General features: G+C 49.6%; 1 protein-coding gene across 1 annotated transcript in view; it reads left to right on the forward strand.

Moving 5' to 3' along the window:
* The window catches only part of WDFY4 (WDFY family member 4), a gene marked incomplete at both ends in the record, with an annotated part of 274,912 nt that overhangs the window by 27,017 nt on the left and 224,801 nt on the right, over positions 1 to 23,094 (forward strand). Inside the window, 5 exons of the mRNA XM_080694795.1 lie at positions 234 to 391; positions 7,779 to 8,231; positions 11,082 to 11,186; positions 12,791 to 12,981; positions 21,097 to 21,674. Of these exons, the coding sequence (XP_080550921.1) occupies positions 234 to 391; positions 7,779 to 8,231; positions 11,082 to 11,186; positions 12,791 to 12,981; positions 21,097 to 21,674 (1,485 nt within the window). The remainder of the gene's footprint in view (positions 1 to 233; positions 392 to 7,778; positions 8,232 to 11,081; positions 11,187 to 12,790; positions 12,982 to 21,096; positions 21,675 to 23,094) is intronic.

The raw sequence follows: 23,094 nt of genomic DNA on the forward strand, positions 1-23,094 counted from the left end.
GCTAATGTATTCCAACTGCATGTCTTTAGGTCTAAGGATGACACTTGTACATAGAGTGACACTTACCCAGGATACTCTCTTGGCCCTGGGTGCTGAACTGCCTCTGGGTGGAGACCTCTGGGGTCTTCCCTAGGTGGGCAGATCTGTGTTGCCTCTGCTTTTTTTTGTGTGCGGAGCACCATGATCCAGCTGCATCCAAGAAGTGCAGGGACCTGGCTTCATCTGCCCCACAGGTACAACGGGCTGACCCAGGGCGAAGTGGACCCCCACCTGGAGGAGCTCATCCAGCTGGTGGTGTGGCTGACCACCTGCGGGAAGTCGGAGCTGAAGGTGTTTGACAGCATCACGTACCCTCAGCTCGAAGGCTTCAAGTTCCATCATGAGGCTTCTGGTGAGTCCTTCCCAGGCCTTGCTGTGGGTGGTGAGTCTGTGCCCGCTCTCCTGGGATTCTGTGTACACCCATTAAGTCTGGAGGGTCTGATTCTGCATGACCTTTGGGAAACGATCTGTGCATTTTAAATCTCCCCTTTCCTTTCTGTCGGCATTCTCACCACTGTGTTCCAACACCTGACACGCAACTAGAGGAAGGAAGGTTGTTTATGGGTCTGGAGAATTCAGTTCATGTGTATGTGTACAGCCCATGTTAGGCTGGCTGCCAAGCAGAAGCTGGGATCCAGGTCCTTAGGGTATCATGGGGGGCACAAAAAGCAAAAAAAGTCAGAGCAATACCCTGCAGCTGGGTGGGGCTGGACACATGCTTTACCCAGCCGTGCCCTTGGGGACCACCTTTGAACATGGCTGCCTCTGAGGGTTGGAGGACAGATGTGTGACTGCGGCTTTGTACAGTACAATGAGGAAGTTTGTTTTGTGTGGGTCTCAGAGGAAATGTTGCTTAATAAGGCAAAGACTGTCTCGAAGGAGTCCTCTGATTCCATCCCACTCTGTGACACTTGCTTATATAATGGAGGCTGATGACCCTGAGTTGGCCACCCAGGCTCTGAGTCAGCGACTTCTCAGGACTTTGAGATATTGATTGCTTGATTGATGAACTCAACCAGCACACCGAGGCTTTCTATGCGGCAGGCACTCTGTCCCACATGGGTGCCAGGTGTCTGCTCCTCAAAACTCCTCATCAGAGATCATTACTCACAAACTAGATAACCGGCTGGCAAACAGAGCAGGGACAACTGTGACCTCCAGAGGGTCACCCGAAACACCCTGCGCAGAGGCTTCTGGTAGAGGGAGTTTTGAAGGCTAAGTGTAAGTTTTCCAGGTTGAAATGGAAGGGAAGAATTTTAAAGGCAGACAGTTTAGCCTAGGGAAGAAATCTGGTCCGGAGAAGCTGGGTGAGTCTGGGGACATGAGAGTGGTTTCAGAGTTGAGGCAGAAGCCTGGAAAACCTCAAGGGCCAGGCATGAAGGACCCTTGGGTGGACTCCAGCTGACACATGATGCATGCATATGGTATAGAGAGTGCTGGATCAAAGACTGGCAGAAACTTCTCTGGTATCCAAGGCAGACAGGGCTGGAGGCAAGGAGCTTTCTGATGAGGTGTCTCCTGGGTGAGGGAGAATGAGGCTTGATCTTGTAGCTGGAGAGAAAAGCTGGGTGAGTTAGGAAGGTGTTTTCACTTCACAGCTTCTCTAGACATGAAACTGACTCTGGTGGGGCATCTTCAACATAATTTGGTTTTAATCAATCAAAACCAATCCTTCCAGATGGGGCCCGGGTCGCGGGACTCTGGGCCCCAGGCCGAACTGCGAGTAGCACGCCAGACCCCTGGAGAAACCAGGCCCAGTAAGACGCTGGGTTCCGGGCGGGGGTCGCGGGCGGAGCACGCCAGATGGGGCCCGGGTCGCGGGACTCTGGGCCCCAGGCCGAACTGCGAGTAGCACGCCAGACCCCTGGAGAAACCAGGCCCAGTAAGACGCTGGGTTCTGGGCGGGGGTCGAGCACAGGGCACCCCAGCTGGGGCCCGGGTCGCGGGACTCTGGGTCCCGGCCGAACTGCGCGTAGCACGCCAGACCCCTGGAGAAACCAGGCCCAGTAAGATGTTGGGTTCTGGGCGGGGGTCGCGGGCTGGGCACGCCAGATGGGGCCCGGGTTGCGGGACTCTGGGCCCCAGGCCGAACTGCGAGTAGCACGCCAGACCCCTGGAGAAACCGGGCCCAGAACAGAAAAAGATAAAGAAAAATATCGGAGAGGTGGTAAGAAAGCCGTTATGGATGCCAGGACACTGGAGATGCAGACAAAACTTATCTAAATGCACTGGAACTTATGGAAAAATTCGCTGTGAAAGAGGACTGCTATTTCTCTCTATTGTTAAGAATCTCAGACATCACATATAAGGAGAGAGTTTAGCGGAGACCAAGGAGAAATGCGGTGTTGAAAGAGTTCTCTGTGATGGTGGTGGAGACTTGTATTCAGGAGAAGCAGAAACCGGATCTTACCAACATTATTTTTTTGGAGAAATTACACCAAATGTCGAATGCTACCATCACGCATGCTTAGGAACACTGGACAACATTCAGAGTGGAAAAAGAGCCTGGGAAGGATTTGAAACGGTGGAGGCAGCGGCAATGCCAGTGGCCAATATTCGGGGGAGGCAGAGATCTGATACATTACAACTGGAACCTTTGAAATAATAACCACAGAGACAGTGATCGGAACCTGCTGAGGGGTTAGGCGGGCGCCGGGGCCAGTGGCCGACATCGGAGCTTGCTGTGAGGCAAGGCCACTACTGAGGCCTCCGTGGCCGGGATTGGAACCTGCAGAGGGGTTAGATCGATGCTGGGGCCAGCGAGGCCAGCATTGGAGCCTGCCATGATGCAAGGCTTGTGCTAGGGCCTCCGAGGTCGGGTCTGGAACTTGCTGAGGGGTTAGGCCGGTGCTGGGGTCAGCGAGGCCGGCATCGGAGCCTGCCTTGAGGCAAGGCCAGTGTTGGGGCCCCCGAGGACGGGACCGGAGCCTGCTAAGGGGTTAGGCCGGTGCTGGGGCCAGCGAGGCCGGCATCGGAGCCTGACGTGAGGCAAGGCCGGTACTGGGGCCTCCGAGGCCAGGATAAGAGTCTGCCGAGGGGTTAGGCTGGTGCTGGGGCCAGCGAGGCCGGCATCGGAGCCTGCCTTGAGGCATGACCAGTGCTGGGGCATCCGAGGCCAGGATCGGAGCCTGCCGAGGGGTTAGGCCGGTGCTGGGGCCAGTGAGGCCGGCATCGGAGCCTGCCTTGAGGCAAGGCCAGTACTGGGGCCTCCGAGGCCAGGATAAGAGCCTGCCGAGGGGTTAGGCCAGTGCTGGGGCCAGTGAGGCCGGCATCGGAGCCTGCCGTGAGGCAAGGCCGGTACTGGGGCCTCCGAGGCCAGGATAAGAGCCTGCCGAGGGGTTAGGCCGGTGCTGGGGCCAGTGAGGCCGGCATCGGAGCCTGCCGTGAGGCAAGGCCGGTACTGGGGCCTCCGAGGCCAGGATAAGAGCCTGCCGAGGGGTTAGGCCGGTGCTGGGGCCAGCGAGGCCGGCATCGGAGCCTGCCTTGAGGCATGACCAGTGCTGGGGCATCCGAGGCCAGGATCGGAGCCTGCCGAGGGGTTAGGCCGGTGCTGGGGCCAGTGAGGCCGGCATCGGAGCCTGCCTTGAGGCAAGGCCGGTACTGGGGCCTCCGAGGCCAGGATAAGAGCCTGCCGAGGGGTTAGGCCGGTGCTGGGGCCAGTGAGGCCCGCATCGGAGCCTGCCTTGAGGCAAGGCCAGTACTGGGGCCTCGAGGCCAGGATAAGAGCCTGCTGAGGGGTTAGGCCGGTGCTGGGGCCAGCGAGGCTGGCATCGGAGCCTGCCTTGAGGCAAGGCCAGTACTGGGGCCTCCAAGGCCAGGATAAGAGCCTGCTGAGGGGTTAGGCTGGTGCTGGGGCCAGCGAGGCCGGCATCGGAGCCTGCCGTGAGGCAAGGCCGGTACTGGGGCCTCCGAGGCCAGGATAAGAGCCTGCCGAGGGGTTAGGCCGGTGCTGGGGCCAGCGAGGCCGGCATCGGAGCCTGCCTTGAGGCATGACCAGTGCTGGGGTCTCCGAGGCCGGGATCGGTGCCTGCCGAGGGGTTAGGCCGGTGCTGGGGCCAGTGAGGCCCGCATCGGAGCCTGCCTTGAGGCAAGGCCAGTACTGGGGCCTCCAAGGCCAGGATAAGAGCCTGCTGAGGGGTTAGGCTGGTGCTGGGGCCAGCAAGGCCGGCATCGGAGCCTGCCGTGAGGCAAGGCCGGTACTGGGGCCTCCGAGGCCAGGATAAGAGCCTGCCGAGGGGTTAGGCCGGTGCTGGGGCCAGCGAGGCCGGCATCGGAGCCTGCCTTGAGGCATGACCAGTGCTGGGGTCTCCGAGGCCGGGATCGGTGCCTGCCGAGGGGTTAGGCCGGTGCTGGGGCCAGTGAGGCCGGCATTGGAGCCTGCCTTGAGGCAAGGCCAGTACTGGGGCCTCCGAGGCCAGGATAAGAGCCTGCCGAGGGGTTAGGCCAGTGCTGGGGCCAGTGAGGCCGGCATCGGAGCCTGCCGTGAGGCAAGGCCGGTACTGGGGCCTCCGAGGCCAGGATAAGAGCCTGCCGAGGGGTTAGGCCGGTGCTGGGGCCAGTGAGGCCGGCATCGGAGCCTGCCGTGAGGCAAGGCTGGTACTGGGGCCTCCGAGGCCAGGATAAGAGCCTGCCGAGGGGTTAGGCCGGTGCTGGGGCCAGCGAGGCCGGCATCGGAGCCTGCCTTGAGGCATGACCAGTGCTGGGGCATCCGAGGCCAGGATCGGAGCCTGCCGAGGGGTTAGGCCGGTGCTGGGGCCAGTGAGGCCGGCATCGGAGCCTGCCTTGAGGCAAGGCCAGTACTGGGGCCTCCGAGGCCAGGATAAGAGCCTGCCGAGGAGTTAGGCCAGTGCTGGGGCCAGTGAGGCCGGCATCGGAGCCTGCCTTGAGGCAAGGCCAGTACTGGGGCCTCCGAGGCCAGGATAAGAGCCTGCCGAGGGGTTAGGCCAGTGCTGGGGCCAGTGAGGCCGGCATCGGAGCCTGCCGTGAGGCAAGGCCGGTACTGGGGCCTCCGAGGCCAGGATAAGAGCCTGCCGAGGGGTTAGGCCGGTGCTGGGGCCAGCGAGGCCGGCATCGGAGCCTGCCTTGAGGCATGACCAGTGCTGGGGCATCCGAGGCCAGGATCGGAGCCTGCCGAGGGGTTAGGCCGGTGCTGGGGCCAGTGAGGCCGGCATCAGAGCCTGCCTTGAGGCAAGGCCGGTACTGGGGCCTCCGAGGCCAGGATAAGAGCCTGCCGAGGGGTTAGGCCGGTGCTGGGGCCAGTGAGGCCCGCATCGGAGCCTGCCTTGAGGCAAGGCCAGTACTGGGGCCTCGAGGCCAGGATAAGAGCCTGCTGAGGGGTTAGGCCGGTGCTGGGGCCAGCGAGGCTGGCATCGGAGCCTGCCTTGAGGCAAGGCCAGTACTGGGGCCTCCAAGGCCAGGATAAGAGCCTGCTGAGGGGTTAGGCTGGTGCTGGGGCCAGCAAGGCCGGCATCGGAGCCTGCCGTGAGGCAAGGCCGGTACTGGGGCCTCCGAGGCCAGGATAAGAGCCTGCCGAGGGGTTAGGCCGGTGCTGGGGCCAGCGAGGCCGGCATCGGAGCCTGCCTTGAGGCATGACCAGTGCTGGGGTCTCCGAGGCCGGGATCGGTGCCTGCTGAGGGGTTAGGCCGGTGCTGGGGCCAGCGAGGCCGGTATCGGAGCCTGCCGTGAGGCAAGGCCGGTACTGGGGCCTCCGAGGCCAGGACAAAAGCCTGCCGAGGGGTTAGGCCGGTGCTGGGGCCAGTGAGGCCGGCATCGGAGCCTGCCGTGAGGCAAGGCCGGTACTGGGGCCTCCGAGGCCAGGATAAGAGCCTGCTGAGGGGTTAGGCCGGTGCTGGGGCCAGCGAGGCCGGCATCGGAGCCTGCCTTGATGCATGACCAGTGCTGGGGCCTCCAAATCCGGGATCGGAGCCTGCCAAGGGGTTAGGCCGGTGCTGGGGCCAGCAAGGCTGGCATCGGAGCCTGCCTTGAGGCAAGGCCAGTACTGGGGCCTCTGAGGCCAGGATAAGAGCCTGCCGAGGGGTTAGGCCAGTGCTGAGGCCAGCGAGGCCGGCATCGGAGCCTGCCTTGAGGCAAGGCCAGTACTGGGGCCTCGAGGCCAGGATAAGAGCCTGCCGAGGGGTTAGGCCGGTGCTGGGGCCAACGAGGCCGGCAGCGGAGCCTGCCGTGAGGCATGACCAGTGCTGGGGCCTCCGAGGCCGGGATCGGAGCATGCCGAGGGGTTAGGCCGGTGCTGGGGCCAGCGAGGCCGGCATCGGAGCCTGCCTTGAGGCAAGGCCGGTACTGGGGCCTCCGAGGCCAGGATAAGAGCCTGCCGAGGGGTTAGGCCGGTGCTGGGGCCAGCGAGGCCGGCATTGGAGCCTGCCCTGAGGCATTACCAGTGTTGGGGTCTCCGAGGCCAGGATCGGAGTCTGCCGAGGGGTTAGGCTGGTGCTGGGGCCAGTGAGGCCAGCATCGGAGCCTGCCTTGAGGCAAGGTCGGTACTGGGGCCTCCAAATCCGTGATCGGAGCCTGCCAAGGTGTTAGGCCGGTGCTGGGGCCAGCGAGGCTGGCATCGGAGCCTGCCATGAGGCTAGGCCGGTGCTGGGGCCTCCGAGGCTGGGATTGGAATCCTGCCAAGGGGTTAGACCGGTGCACGGGCCAATGGCCAGCATCGGAGCCTGGCGTGAGGCAAGTTCACTCTTGCGGCCTCCAAGTTCGGGACCAAAGCCAGCTTAGGGGTTAGATCGGTTCAGGGGCCAGCGAGATCAGAACTGGGGCCTCCCATGAGGCAAGGCCACTGCTTGAGCCAGCGAGGTCTGGATCAGTCCACTGAGTAGCCAGGCCACTACTGGGACCATCAAGAGTGGGATTGGTACTTTCAACGCAGCATGCACAGAGAAATATCGCAGAAAATATAAATCAGACACTTCTCTTAATCAGCAATAACTAGGAGGAAAAGGGCAACAGGAAGAGGTTGAGCTATAGAAAGGGCCCTATAGTGAAGCAACTAATGTGACCAATCAGAGGGTATGTAATACTGGAGGACGGAGCCTCTTTAAAACGCAGGAGGTACATAAACAAATGTATCAAAGTAAATCACCAAAGAAGTGTGGGATGGAGGGAGGGGGAGGGAATGGGATGGGGGCTGGAGGAGGGCTAATTGGATGATGTGAGCTGGTATATCCTCTCAAGTCTTGTACTCCAATGTGATTGATATATGACTACAATGCACCAATTTAAAAAATAAATTAATTAAAAAACAAAACAAAACAAAAAAACCAATCCTTCCAGCCTAGCTCGGTCCAATTGAAACATAACCCGAGCTGCATCACTTAATTTTTAAAATTTTAAGTAAGTATCAGGTTAAGTTATTTTAGATAATACATTTTATTTAACTCTATTTATACCAAATATTATGTCTCAAAGTGTGGCCAATACAACTTCGTGGGATGCTTTGCTTTCTTTTCTTTGCACCATCTCTTGCGAATGTAGTGTACTTGACACTACATCTGGTTTCAGAGTGGCCACAGACGGAGTGCTGTTAGCCAACACAACTTCGAAAAGGAGGCTCCAGCTCTTTTCATGTCCTGGGTGGCTGACTTTTTGGACTTTTGGTAGACTAACACTCACAGGAACTAGAAAACAGAAATTCAAATAGTATGTTCTAAAGACAATGCAAGCACCTATTTCTAGATTTAGGCTGGAGAAATGACTTACAGAGTTATCCTTGTTTTGATCTTTAGGGGTGACTGTGAAGAACCTGCAAGCCTTCCAGGTCCTGCAGAATGTTTTCCACAAAGCCAACGACTCCGTCCTGTGCACACAAGTACTGCTGGCCATCAGGACCATGTGGGCTTGGAACCCACGGAACTTCTTCCTGCTGGAGTGGACCCTGCAGCCCATCTCGCAGTTTGTGGAGATTGTGACCCTGAAGCCGCCCCCAGTGCAGGAGCATTTTTTCCAGCTTCTGGAGGCCTTGGTGTTCAAGCTGTGCTATGTGCCCCATGAGATCCTGCAGAAGGTGCAGCGTGTGATCAAGGAGAGTTCCGACCTCTCCTTCACCCTTGTGGCCCTGAAGAGCATCCTCAGGATCACCGGCAGTGACCCGCTCTTCACTGACATCTTCCGGGACTCAGGGCTGCTGGGCCTGCTGCTGGCCCAGCTGCGGAAGCAGGCCAAGATCTTGAGGAAGTCAGGTGCAGATGGGCTGGGGTCATTATTAGCTAAGCCTGGTCAGTGTGCTGATCCAGCCACCCCTCCATGAAATGAGAAAGTGAGCCTGTCCATGACACTGGGCATCACAAGGGTCAGAGACAGTATCCCTGGGGACACATGGCTTTACAAAGAGCAGGCAGCCTCCCCGTCTTCCCTGTGAAGAGGTGAGAGGGATGGATACAACTTTAAATGGAATCCTGGGGCCAACCCAAGCCCTAGAAATACTTATTTTTAGATACCTCCCACGCTAGTCACAGAGTATGTAGAGAGGGAGGTGGTAGGAGTTCTATGAATCCTTGTGCCAAGGGGAATGGGAGACTGGAGAGGCCTGGGACGCTGGATGCCTCGCTGAGATCTGCTGAGGTCTCTGTACTGTAGGCCTGATGGTCTCTTACCAGAAGAGAGTCCCAGGGCCTCCAAGTCTTGATCTCACTTGTGTGCCCTGTTGGGCAGCCTCTGTAGTTCCTTGGCAATACTCCCAGCCCCTACCTTGGCCTGTGCTCTCTGGAGTCAACCTCAGCAGCCTCTGCTGTCCCTGTGTAGCTTGTGGCCAGGGTTGGACATGTTCCATGCCTCACCCTGTTCCCCCACCCCTGCCCGCCACGCCATGTAACCTGCTGGGGACATAGTCTGCCACCTCTAGCAATTTTCACGTAGGAAGCAGAACACAGAGTCTCCTTTCCCCATGCCTCCTGACTTTTCCTAAGTCTGTGTACACCTCTTGCTCTGGGAAATCGTCCCAGAGGAGGGCTCCAGGACACAAGAATCAGGCCACTTACCTCTCCCTTTCTTTCTCTTCTCTCCTCTCCCACTGCGCTGGCCAGGAGGGTCTGGGAGCTCTCTAGCCATTGGACATTTGGGAATTCTGCTTTAGGTCATCAGTCTGTTTTCTGGCCTTTCTGAGGGGGAGAAGCTGAGGGAGAGAGTGTGGATGTTGGAGTTTGGGCTGTAGTCTAGGCCCAGAGACTCATCAGTCATATTTTAAGTGATGTTAGTCAAGTGTCTTCACCTCTCTGGGCCCGCCTCCTGCCCTGTGGAATGGCGATAATAGCTGCATCATAGTAATCTTGTGAGAACTAAAAGGAAAGAAAGAGGACCCACTGCTGCGCCCCGCACAGAACAGGCGCTCAGAAGACACTAGTCGAGCTGTCCCTACAGTGTAAGTGCTGCTGCATGAAAGACTGAGACACCTACTCCAGGAGGAGCACAGGCGCCTTTTGAAGGCCAGAAAGGATGCACACCCTTCCTGAAAGTGGTTGCACATAGGATTGGGACTGAAGACAATCAGCTTTCAGATGCTTTGTGTGTCTGGTTTTGCAGCATTTTGTGATATACTTCTTTTTCCTGCTCAGTAACTTTGTCTTGGTCCATTTGTTATTGTTATAGCAAAATACTCCAGACCAGGTGACTTAAAATAATAGAAGTTTATTTAGCTCATGGTTCTTGAGGTTGGGAAGTCCAGGATCATAAGGCTGGTATCTGGTAAGGGGCTTTTTTTTTTTTTTTGGTACCAGGGATTGAACTCAGGTGCATTCTACCTCTGAGCTATACCCCAGCCATTTAATTTTTTAAATTTTGAAACAGGGCCTCGCTAGGTTGCTGAGATTCTAATTAAGTTGCAGAGGCTGGCCTTGAATATGATATCCTCCTGTCTCAGTCTCCCAAGTAGGGAGATTACAGATGTGCACCACTATGCCTGGCTGGTGAGGGCCTTCTTGCTCCACCTTACCCTGGTGGAGGATATCACATAACAAGGCAGAGCAAGCCTGCCAGCTTGGATCTCTCTTCCTCTTCTGATGAAGCCACGAATCCCATAATAGACGTCCCACCCTTACTCATGACCTCATCCAAATATAATTCCCTCCCAAGGTCCTACCTCCAAGCACCATTAACTTATGAATGTATGGATTTCATTTTCAAGACATAATCTTTTGGAGCACTCCTGCAAACCATAGCAAACTTATAAATCCACCAAGAACGAAGTTGACATGTCACTGCCCTCCCTTGCTTTCCTGAGTGTTTAACTGAGAAGTCCTTGTGCGAGCCTCGTGTTTAGTGTTGCTGTGTTGTTCTGGCTGAGTCTGGCTTTCTAGTAGCCCACTGGCATCTAACTCCAACTCCAGATCTGTAACCATTCCCAGGAGAGCTCGAAATATTTTGTGAGGTGATGCGTCCCCTCTTATTTTGTGCTTTGCATTTTAAAATGTGTCTTGTTGAGTCTTGGAAACTCACTCTGTCTCCTGGTTAATAAACCCTACTTGAACTCACTTATTCTTTCATTCCTAAATATGTATTATGCTTCCAATTTGTTAAGGCATTTTTCTGGCACTGGAATTTAACAGTGAACAGAGAGACCTGCTATCCTCATGGGCTTAGTGAGACCACATATTATTTCATCTCCTCAGCTCCTTAGTGGCTCAGGCATGGGCTGGCAGTTCTTCGCCCCAGGGATGAATGGCAAACTAGAAAAGTGGCCAAAGGAAAGTCATGGAGGCAGGGTACCATATGTCATCAAAGGCCATGCTTCTCAGAGTGGCGGCTGGACCAGCCTGCCAGCATCACCTGGGCACTTACTAAATCAGAAACTCTGGGAATGGGGCGCAGCATGGGGATTTTGCTAACAAGCCATCCAGGGGATTCTGATGTGCTCCAGTTGGCTGTTGGAGGCAGTAGAGTTATATCTTAGGAACTGGGGTGCATGCGCTCTTAGAATGGAAGCATTGTATTCATATCTTCTTAGGAGGGCAGAAAACCAATGGATTCAGAACTTGTTGGGCATACCATGTGTACTCAAGTACTTTTTTGCTATTGTTGACCTCTTTATATGACAGGAAACAAAGAGTTTAATCCTGGCATGCAGGATCCAGAGAGAGAGCTCACCTGTGTGATGCTGAGAACTGTGGTCACACTTCTGGAAGGATCGGTTCGGAATGCAGGTAGGGACAGGACCAACTCTGCCTTGTCATCGTGTAGCAAAACATTAATTCTCTTGTTTTCTATGTTGATCTTCAAATGTCTCTTCATAACTAATACCAATGTTGTGGCTAAAGGCCATTTGCCAGCTGATGTTCACTGACCATCCGTAGATCAGAAGACACCTTGGGTGACAAGTTTTACTTCTAAAGTTGTAAAATATAGTTGGTGAGCAAAGAGAATGGAGTTACCTGGCATTTTCTAAAGTAATAAGACCACAGTAATGAGACCCCTCTTTTCAAATAATATTGTACTGCAGTGACTGTAGATGCTTTTTGATGCTGTTTTTTTTTTAAAAAAAACCAAAAAATAAAAGATGAGCAAAGGAAGTTATTACTTCCTTTTGCTTTCATTTTAAGAAGCACAATTTGATTTTCTCTCAAATCAGAATGACATTAAAACTCTCTTCTTCCAAAACATTTTGGCTTCCTAAAATCATGTAGCTTCCAGGTTTTTAAAAATTATGTGCGCTGTGTATATGTGTTTGTGTGTGTATATAAATATATATGTATATACACATACTACATATGTGTATACTAATGTGTGTATATATATGCAGATGTATATACACACATATATAAACATGCATACAAATAATATGAAACATGTTTACCAACAAAGTCATATCAATGGGTAATGTGTTCAGTGATGTAAACATCTTTATCTGAGGCCCTCATAGATTATACTAAATATTTAAAAAACTATTGTTTCATTATAATAGAGGGCACATCTCTAACCTTAATTTGATATCTATTCCCTGGAAGTGCTGGTTACAATTCATAGTCCAGGCTCACTCACAGATACTTCATCAGTAGTAGGTCAAGGTGGAGCTCAGGAATGACTTAAACAAGCCTCTAATGCGATTTCCATGTGGAGAGTACTTTGCCCACAATCGGAGCATCCTTCCTTGTGGGACTTAGTTGCTCAAATTCCCATCAAGACATTTAGACAACTTAATGCCTAGTTTTTATTCCACAGGTATCTAGGTCTGGGAGTATAGCCCGGAGGTAGAAAAGCCCCTGGGTTCCACCCCTAGTACCACACAAAAAAAGAATTTTAGCAAAGAGAAGAGAAAGAATTGTCCTTGGTTCAGACTATGGAATTATAGAAAAGTACAGGGAGTGGGAATTTTAGTTAAAGTTTGTATTACTTGGGTTTCTAAAGCAAAAATTATTTTTTCCTTCTTTCCCTTTTGTTGAGACTACAATATATGGTTATTAACTATAGTCATTGTCTTGTACAATAGTCTCTTGAACTCATTCTTCTTATCTTGAACTTATCTCATATGGGGAGATATTGTTCAAAAGAGTTTTATTTTTCCTTCAAAAATAGAAATCTTGCTAATGGAGAAAGCAGTTTTTATTTTTAATTTTCAGCTCCACAATTTCTCTTTTTCTCTTCCCATTTTAATTTGCAATGGATATGAATTATAAAAAAAAGGCAATAAGGACACCTAAAAATATAGCAAAATGAACTTGGAAAGTTCAAAGGAAAATTTTCCTTGTAGCAGAAGTTAAGGTGCCAGGGCCCCCTTACTCTAGCCCCATCCTGTCTTTCTGGTTCCTAGTTGTCCTGAAAGACCACGGCATGGTACCCTTCATCAAGATCTTCCTGGACGATGAGTGTTACCGGGACGCCTCACTCAGCATCTTGGAACAGCTCTCCGTTATCAACGCTGAGGAGTACATGAGCATCATCGTGGGTGCCCTATGCTCTTCCACTCAGGGGGAGCTCCAGCTGAAACTGGATCTCCTAAAGGTGATTTCAAGCCCTTTGTGATTGGCTTTTTCAGAAATACTTACCAAGTGACCCACATTTTTTCAGACAGTGGTTCATTCATTAGGTACGTAGTACATTGTGTTAGGCAGTAATAGCTGCTGTAACAAATCTTATATCCTCAGTTGCCTGACACATTAGACATGTCTTTCTTATATAGAGTCTAATTAGGCACAGTGTATTATTTAGCTTCCTCATTGCAGTGACCAAAATACCCGGCAAGAACAACTTAGAAGAGAAAAAGTTTACTCAGCTCATGGGTTCAGAGGTTCAGTTAATGGTCAGCTGGCTCCAAGGCAGACCTCATAGCAGCAGGGCATGGTGAAAGAAAGCTACTCAACTCATGGTGGCTAGAAGGAGAGAGAGAGAGAGAGAGAGAGAGAGAGAGAGAGAGAGAGAGAGAGAGAGAGAGAGAGAAAACAGACAAAGAAGGGAGCTAGAGACAGATAGAGACTGTAAGGCCACAACCCAGTGACCACCTCCTCTAGCCATGCCCTACCTCTGAGCCTTGCTGTATTGGGAACAAAACTGTTAACACATTTGCTTTTGAGGGAATATTCTAAATCCAAACCCTAACATAGAGCGATCACATGGGCATCTAACTCAGGTAGCAGACAAGGGAAGAGAGTCCATACAGTTATTATTATGGCCCAGGACATTCTCAGGCCTGGAGCTGAAATGTGTGAATATTCTGTCTAGTTTTCTTCGTCCAGAATGTTGGGCAGGACCCACCTAGAATCAAGGGGCTCTAGGAAATAAACCCTCAGGTTAGGCAGCTATTTCTCAGCAACACCATAAACTAAACTATGAAAGTAGGCCCCAAATCAGTGGTGGCCAAATAGCTGCTTAATTGACTCTATTTATCTAGCTTCTACCAATGACCAGGCCTAATGCAGGGTGCCTGGGGTATAGAGTGGAATAAGACACAGCCTGTGCACTCTGGAAGCTCAGAGGCTAGTGCTCCTAATGAGCATGTCGATGCCCTGGTCAGACATTGGGTGCTGGTTGCTACAGTCAGAGAGAAGCAGGAGCCCAGCGCTGCTACGTGGCTGAGGTAGCTCACTGAGGAGAGTGTGTGAGCCTGTAAAGGAAGCAAAAGGCAATCATAGGTGTGGGAGCTGCAGATACATGGGGACACGTGAGAACACTGGTCACGTTTGGATAACAAAGAGAAGTATATATTTCGCCACATTACTAATCATCTTCATCATCCTAATTAAATTATCCTAAGATAGCTAAAGAAATGCAATAAACACCGACCTTACTATCCTTTCTACTTTACACCCTCACCATTTTCTGTTTCTTCTTCTATTTCTATTTCTTTTTAAGACTTTATCAATTTATGCCTTCTACAAACTCTCCTTTTTGTTGTTGATTTTGCTCTTTTACGGAAGAGCAGGAGTAAACATCTGCCGGGATGCTGCCTGGGACCTTTCACACGCATGTGTGACACAACCCCAAATGAAACACGATGCTTGTGTTTCCTTAACATGTTACTGGTGAATTACAAAAAAAATACATACTCAATTATTGGTGAATTAAAAAAATACAAAGGTGCTCTGCCTCCCCAAATTCAGTGAACCATCCATCTAAGTTACTTAGTTATGACTATCTCTGTACAAATTCTTTCAGCATGCAGAAACGGTGGTGGGCTTCACCTGCTTTGTCTGTCTGAGAGCCATTGTAAGATGTTTGTTTCAGCAGTTCCCGTTACTCCATGGCCTAGGCCTACAAGTGCTTGGAGTGGCCAATTATCAGAGTAGCTCATCCAAAAGGGACTCGTGACCATAATTGTCATGTTTTCACAGCTGACAAGCATCCAAACAGTGATTAAATTATGGGGGAGAAGCTGTGATAATAATCTCTATGAAGCAAGAAAGGAAAGTTAAGTGTCTTCTAAAATCCTCAAAGCCCATGATTCTGTGAGGGAAGGGCATTGTAAAGTGGATTGTGAAGTAAGGAAGGAGACATCAAAAATTAGTGAGAGGGTAGGGGGTGTCGCTTGGTGGTGGAACACTTGCCTAGCATGCCCAAGGCCCTGGGTTCAATCCCTAGTACTGGGAAAAAAATAAAAATCCAGTGCTGGGAAAGGCTGTAGATTAAAGCAGCCCAGTTTTCTAGTGTTACAGGCAGGACATGGGAGACCACTTCACTGGCTGAATGAGCCTTGCTCAACTGCTACATGGTAAAGTTAGTCTGAATCTGAAACTAGCGACTGAAAATAGAGCAATCTTTCTGCCACGTTGTGTTGTCTGGTGTGTGATCCTCGCGTAGCTCTGTGTTCAGTTTGATTTGCATGTTCTACAAGGGACAGGGAAGGCATGATCAGAGAAGCCAGAACTTTGCTTTTTGACTAGGCCAACACTTGTTTCTGCACCTTCATGTTGAAAGCCATACAGACGCACAGAGAAGAAAGTTTTGCTTTTGCTCCGTTTGGAGAGCAAAAGTATTTTTGAGTTGGATACAAAAAAAAAAAAAAAAAAAAAAAAAAGAGTGCTCTGCTTTGCTCATGGAAAGAGTTCATCTTGTTTACTCAAGAGCCCAGAGGCATCTTATTGGAGTGTTAGCCCTTGGGTAATAGGACTGAATTTCTAGAATTAGCAATGGAGAGCCATTATGGTGTTTTACAGATTCAATATCCTTTCAGAATCACACTGTCAAGAGAGAACGGAAGGAATGAATGTGCAGTGAGTTTATTTAACAAAGTCACAGCCCGCTCTCCCTCGTGGAGCACGGCAATGCCGGGCAGTCAGGAGGCCTTGGGAGCTGCCATTACCCCAAGGACCGGGGCTGTTAAGACAGTGCTGCTCCGTGAGCTGCAGGAAGGATGGGTCCCCTGGAATCTATTCCAGATTTGCCCCCCACTGAGTCCCAGGAGCAGCAAATCTGATGTGGGATCTGCAGTTGTTTCTAAATAACCTTGGGGATCCCTTGAAACTTTGGAAACAGTTGTAAAATGGGCTCTTCCTGCCTGTCTCTCCCTTTCTACAAGCCGAGACCTGGTTGTGCCGCTGGTACAGTGTCTACCAAGTGGGTCAGAGAGGATGAGGAGGAAATGCCGGAGTGTTGAGACGTGCAGTGACCTCCGGAAGTGCAGGCACACCATGGTGCCACTCCTGCGTTCCTTCCCATGGCAGAATCTGCCAGCCACTCTGGAGAAGACCAACTCGGGGCCAATGTTTCCAAAATCCAGTGGGCCTTCCACACCAATATCAAGGCCCACGAGACCATGCCCCCAATTCTGGAAAATGATAATCGAGTTAAAGAATAATGTAAGCAAATGAATTTCCTCTCTGTGACGGGTGGGATCATGATTGGGTTATGCACAAATTCAGATTGATTTGCTAATATAGATTTAGCTGTTCAACTCTGAGCTTTAATCCTATTACCTTACCGGTCTTCCAGCATGACACATGGAAAATTATGAGGAATAACAAATAATAGAATGTGAAATAAATCCTTTTAGTTCTAACATAGTTAGCGCTTTTGCAGCAGACATCCATTTTATAGATTCAAGCTGGAAGAATACTAACTCAGAGACGATGACACGGTAACTGAGTTAAGACTGAGAAAATGTGCTTAACGTTGACCTTTCTTGAAATGTGTCAACCCCAGCCTGATTACTTTGACTTCAGCTGATTAAATTTACTCCCTTCCGCAGACTGGAAACCCTACGTGATGCATTATCATGCAAAGTTGAATGACAGTAATGGAGACCCTCCCCCTAGGCCCCCAGTTCCTGACAAATCGCCTCCCCAAGTAGTGAAGTGTTTATTTTCCTCTGTGATAGAAATGCTTCTCTTTAGTTGCTATGAAATTAAACCTTTGTAATTGGATTTTGGACTCTTTACTTTATGACTCTGCAAATATGAAATTAACCCCATCCCAAGAAATAATAGAGCAGTCTGCGTTCTAATGAGATTACCCCCATTTTAGATAATGACTCTGAATTTAATAAATCAAACAAAGCAACAATTAAGGACAGGCACCCCTTCCTCTTCCCCCTCCCAACCAGCAGAGAAGAAATAAATATCTAGGCCTTGCAGGTGACGAACCCTCTGAGATACAGATCAAAATGAGAATTATTATTGGGTTGCCTCCCTTTAAAAATATATATTCTTCTCATTTTCTGATGGATGCAGTTCTTCTAAGCAATATCTGGCACTGATTTGGAAAGTTGAAAGTGGTTTCTGGAGGGATGAGTGGAGCTTCAAGATCTTCTGAAACTCAGACAATTGACCATAATCCGCTTAGTTTTGTTTTTAGTTCTTTTACCCTTTTCAGAATTTGTTGTCATGTGTCACAGGATAAATAGAAGCACTCTGTTTATTCCATTTGCCTAAAACCAACCTTCTGGTGGTCTAAAGAGCCACTGAGAGCCCTTGCATGGATTTAGATGGTTTAGTATAATACAGTTCAAGATTTAAGTGACAGGTCATTTTCATGACACATGTCATGTGACCAGGCACAAGGTTGAGTGGTTTAGACAAAGAGAATGACCCATAGAGACACCAGTGAGCAGCCCACCATGGAGATTAGTGCCCAGAAGGAGGGGCCCAAGCCAGCATCAAAGTTAGAGTGAGTTTCCTACTCAGCTGGAGGAATCACCCTTGGGTGGGAGCGAGTTGCTCCCAAAGACTGGCGAGGGCGTGGCATTTGCCTTGGCCTCTCTCTGCTCCTGGGGTCCCTCAGTGGGAAGTAGCTGCAGTGACTGCTTATATTTATCTTCTTAAGGGCCTTCTCATCTCGCCCTGTTATGAGAGGACTGATTCTGTGAAGGCTCCAGAGGAGTCCTCAGTGAATGAGAGAGGAGATTGCAAATCAGACCAGCGGAGTTTTGTCTTATTTGACAAAAGAATTTTGCCACACAAGCCAGTCAGAGACATAGACTTATTTAGGAAAGAAAAAAAAAATCACATTCAAGGGAGAATGTGGACCATCTCCAGAGGGAGAGACTTATTTGGAGATTCATGCCCTTCTTTTTTAGGGAACTTTCCTGACAGTTGGGCAGGAGGAGATGTGTGAGGATGACATCAGTCTCACAGTCACAAGATGATTTAGGGTGTTTGGGTCATTTTTTGACTCCTAATGGGGACTTCACTATCTTCTCAATAGATGTTTTTCTTGTTTAAACTATTCAAGGACAGTAACAGCGCCCAAGAAGATTGCTCTTTTGTTTAAGCCATTCACAGATGGGGTGTCTAGCAGTACCCTAGGATATTACTCTTTTGTGTGGCCTCTGTCCTCTGACCAACAGATACCTCTCCTGCGTAACTATTTGTAGATTGGACAATTAACAGTCCAAAGGATTTTGTGAGTCTTAGTATGGCTTCTGATCACTCTTCCAGATGTTTCATGTGTTCTCTGTTGTCTGATTAATAGATACCCCTTTGGGGACAGTCAGCAGTGCTCAGGGTAATTATTAAAGACTTGTAAATTCCTCAGAGAATTGAGAATAACAAGCATAGCCAAGGAGAAAGGGCATTGGGACTGTTTCCACAGGCTTTCATATTAAAGTTACATTCTCCTTGTTCTTCCTTTCTATCTCCTTGTATTTCTCTATTCTACCTTACTTTATGCCTCCATCTTTCTGGCAGTCTAAAGATTCATTACCCTGAAGTTTATCCCATGACTCTGACTTGACCCCTCTTTTGTGGGTGGGTCCGATGCTAAGTTTTTTCAAGACCAAAATGGCAATCATTTTCCCCACACTCATTCTTCTTAGCTGTGATAGAATATCATTGATCTAACCACCAAAAGTCAGACATTTTCTCATACTGGGAAAAGATCCATCTACCTATCAACCCATATTGGTAGGGATGAATTTTTCTTTGCTTTATATTATTTATTCATTTTGAACATAATCATGGATCATAGATTCTCCTAGTTACTAATAACTTCATTTTATTTTTATTTTTCAGTTTCTTGAAATGCTATAGATGGAGTGGGAGCCTTTCACGCAGGTTGTGGCCACCATTTCTCTTTGTCTTTGAGAGACTCCTCCTCTGTGTGTGTAAACATGGCCCAGGATCATGTTCTCTTAGTTGAAACATGAGACTGGCTAGCCACAAAGCAGCTTGGGTTTTTTGTAATGAAATATTATATTAGAGGACAAGAACCGAGTGCCAGGGACACACATTATATTGTTTCAGGTAGACACTCCTGTTAGGTTAGGATACTGTATTTTAGAGACAATTGCCTTTCCCACCAAAAGTGGATAGCTATATATTAAATTGTTGCTTATAGCTTCACTAAATTTCCATTTGACTTTCTGTATAGCATAGTTTAAAAATCTAGTCTGTTCCCTCTTTTTTTTCCCCCTTGAGCTACTAGTTTCTTCTTTGCTAACTCCCATGTGTCATACAGTGCACCGTCATCCCAAGCCTCGTGTTCAGGTCACAGCAGAATCCCACCCTCGCAACTGGAAGTTTCTCTTTTATTTTTTTCTCTTTGAATTTTGTCTCAGGCATCCTGAAATTGAATCTGAACTGTATCCCCTTCCTTGTCTCACTAGAGCATAATATGTTATGAAAGAATAAAATAGCTCTACAGATCCTACTCATGAAACTGTAAAGACCTGTCTGCTCTCCAGAAAAAATTCAAAGTTTTGGGTAGGATCCTATTAACTTTCTTGATCAATCAATCAATACCCAAAGGACAGGCATTTAATACTTATCTAAAGTGTCTACACATTTTTCATTTTTAGATGTGAAGTTAGCACAGCATAAGAACTCTTCAATATTGCCCTCCCAACTATATTGGGAGCAAATAGTACATGAACTGAAATATCTTCCAAAACATGAACTGAATACCAAGTGTATTCCATGCAAGGGCTTAGAAAAGATTTAATTTTAGAAGGAAATAAAAGTCTACCTGATGAGTAGACGTCTCTGCCATTGGGAGGGTAGTGGGTTCTACTGTAAATGCTCTGGGTACTTGAAATATTTTCTTTATGCAGAATCTATATCATATGGTATACCTATATATTTTGTTCCACTGAAGGTTTCTCTTCTCTTCCTCGTCTTTTTATATTAGCTTTTGAATAGATTCACCGGACTATTTTTCCTCACTTAAACTACTTGCACAGAGAGGGAGATAAAGAATAATAACCTGCTTCCTTAGGATTTTGCTGTGGGTCTCCTGTACAGTGGAAGAAATGGTTCATCCCATGTGCACAGGGGTGTCATTAAGCTTGTGCTCATGTTCCACAGGAGTGAATACACCTCCTGTGGTTCCTGATTTCATGGAGCCCGAGACAGGTAGAGAGCTGAAGCTCTTCCCTTTTCTTTTCATGCTGGAGATTAAATCCAGGGACCTTCTACCTCTCAGCTACATCTCTAGCCCTTTTTATCTTGAAATAGTATCTTGTTAAGTAGCAGAGAGTCTCACTAAATTTTTGAGGCTGGTCTCAAATCTATGATTCTCCTATCTCAGTCTTCCAATTGCTGGGATTACAGGCGTATGCCACTGTGCCTGTCTACTGAGGCCATTTTCAAGCAACAGCAGTAGTGTGATAGGAGTTCTGATTGGAGCCAGGTGTGGTGGTAGGCCTGTAAAGCCAGTATTTGGGAGGTTGAGGCAGAAGTCTCATAGGTTGGAAGCCAGTCTCCGAAGCTTTGTGAGACCCTTAGCAACTTAGATCCTGTTTCAAAATGTTAAAAAAAAAAAGGTCTGGGGGTATTGCTTGTAGGTAGGATGCCCCTGAGTTGAATCCACAGTAACAACAAGAACAACAAAAAGAGTTTTGGTTGAAGAATTCAAGGGGGCTGTGTGACCACCGCGCCTGGGAAGTGTCAGCTAGAGGTCTGAAGCAGCTTTCTGGAGAGAGACGCTGATCTTAAGTCAAGATGCAGGACATTTGGATCAACTCTATAAGTACAGGTTTTAAGGGCATCCCTTTGAGCAAAGCACCTAAAGCCAAAAATAAGAGGAACAAATTTGATGTCCCCATATTTGAGAATTATCCTTTGAATGACCCGCATGGCTTCTGAAGGCGCCCAGCAGGGTGGAGCCCCAGGATGCTTTGGCAAGGACCTGTGGGAGCTGTGTGTTAACTGCTCCTGTAGCTTACCTCTTTTTATCTGCTTGGTGTTTCAGTCTCTGCTTCGGATCCTGGACACCTCGAAGGGCCGTGCTGCGTTCCGAGTCTCCAGTGGGTTCAACGGGATGCTGTCCTTGCTCTCTGACCTGGAGGGGTCTCTCCAGGACCCCCCACTGCAGACATGGGGGGTGGTGTCCCCCAGGCAGACCTTGGAGCTGGTGGCACACACCCTCTGTGTTGTTTCTGCGGCGCTGCACCTGGACCCTGTCAACAGTGACTTCTTCAAAAGGAATGGGCTCTTTGAGAAGCTGGCCGAGGACCTCTGTTTGCTGGGCTGCTTTGGGGCTGCAGAGGAAGGGGACTCCCCTCAGCGCTCTTGGTCTGACATCAAGGCCCAGCCACTTGCTGATCTGCTGAGTGCCGCCTTCTCCTCCAGCTGCCCATTCCCAGCCCGGGTGCAGAGCTGCCTCCAGGTCCTCAGCTTCCTGGACAGCATGGCCAGTGGCACCCTCCACCTGCGCAGGGACCTGCAGGAGTCCCTGAGGGCCGGGCAGGAGCCAGTTATGGATGTTCGGCAAGGAGAAGCTGCCAGTGACCTCCAAGGCACCCTCAGGTGGCCAGACACAGAGGAGAGGTAGAGCTCACTGCCTCCAGCCCTGGGTCTCCACTGTAGCTCCTTCCCCTGTTCATTTCTGCCCAAACACTCTACACAGGTGCAGTAGGCAGAACAGTGGTTACAGATTGGGTGTGAGGAAGTGTCATGTGACTTTTCTTCAAATCACTTTGGCTCTGACTCCAGGTCCCCCGCTCCTGGAAGCTGGCAGAAAATTCAATGTGAGTCAGGGCAGGGTTGGAAGAAGCTGTTGATTCATATGAGGACCAGCAAGGGTGACTCAGTGCCTGGAAACCAAGGCACTTTGGGATCATCTCTGCCCCTGGGGGCTGTAGTGCTTGGGCCTGGCCTCCCTAGGGTGTCAAGCAGCCCCTGCCCTGAGATCTATCTCCCCAGGCACTGTCAGGGTAGGGGGAGAGGGGGATGAAGCCAGGTCCTTTAAATTGTGGGACAGCCTGGCGTGGTGGTGCAGGCTTTTAATCCCCGCCCTTGGGAGGCAGAGACAGGAGGATCGTGCAGGTTCGAAGCCAGCTGTGCTGGCTTAAGAGACCCTGTTTCCAAATAAAAAAGTATAAAAATAGGTCTGGGAGTGTAACTCGGAGGTAGTAAGAGTTTCCAGGAACTCCAGTACCACCAAAAAAAAAAAAAAAAAAAATAGTGGGGCACAAATCACAGCGTGCAATCCTAGTCTGGGGCTCTTCCTGTTCTCTCAGCTGCTGCCCCTCCCTCTGAAAAAGACAATCCCTCTTCCACATTCCGCACCCCCAATAGACTCAGACTTGCACAAAACCTTTTACTTTTATATGTGTAAAATAGAATTCCACAAAAAACATTTCTGCTTCTTTCAGATGAGAGGGAAATGAAAGAACACAGCAGCAATAGCTGGTGCCTTGCTTTCAGAGCAGCAAAGACAGGACACAAACTAATATTACAATAAATTGTCCTCTGAAAGACATCATGTATTTTTATCCAAACAGCCTCCATGTACTAGACTTCAGTACTGGGGCTTGGTGGTAAGAGGGATGGATGTGCAATCTCTACCTTCCAAGATAATCATTCCAAGTTAATAGTACAATATTGTTTCATTGGATGAGTTGGTAAATTAATTGGTTTGCTAATCTTAATTCCTCTATAACCAGCTTGTTCCTATTGCATTTATTGTTGAATTTGATTGGCTACTTTTTTGTTTGGGTACTAGGGATTGAACCCAGGAGTATTATACTTTTGAGATATATCCATATCTCTTTTTATTCTGTATTTTGAAACAGGGACTTCCTAAGTTACTGAGAGTCTTACTAAGTAGCTGAGGTTAGCCTCGAACCTGCAATCTTCATGTCTCAGCCTCCCAAGTACTGGTATTTAGGCATGCACCACCATGCCCAGATTTTTCATAAAGTTCTATGGTTTTTTTTTTTTTTTTTTTTTTGGTGGTACTGGGGTT

Source organism: Muscardinus avellanarius (assembly GCF_963383645.1).
Source record: "Muscardinus avellanarius genome assembly, chromosome: 4".
Lineage (NCBI taxonomy): Eukaryota > Metazoa > Chordata > Mammalia > Rodentia > Gliridae > Muscardinus > Muscardinus avellanarius.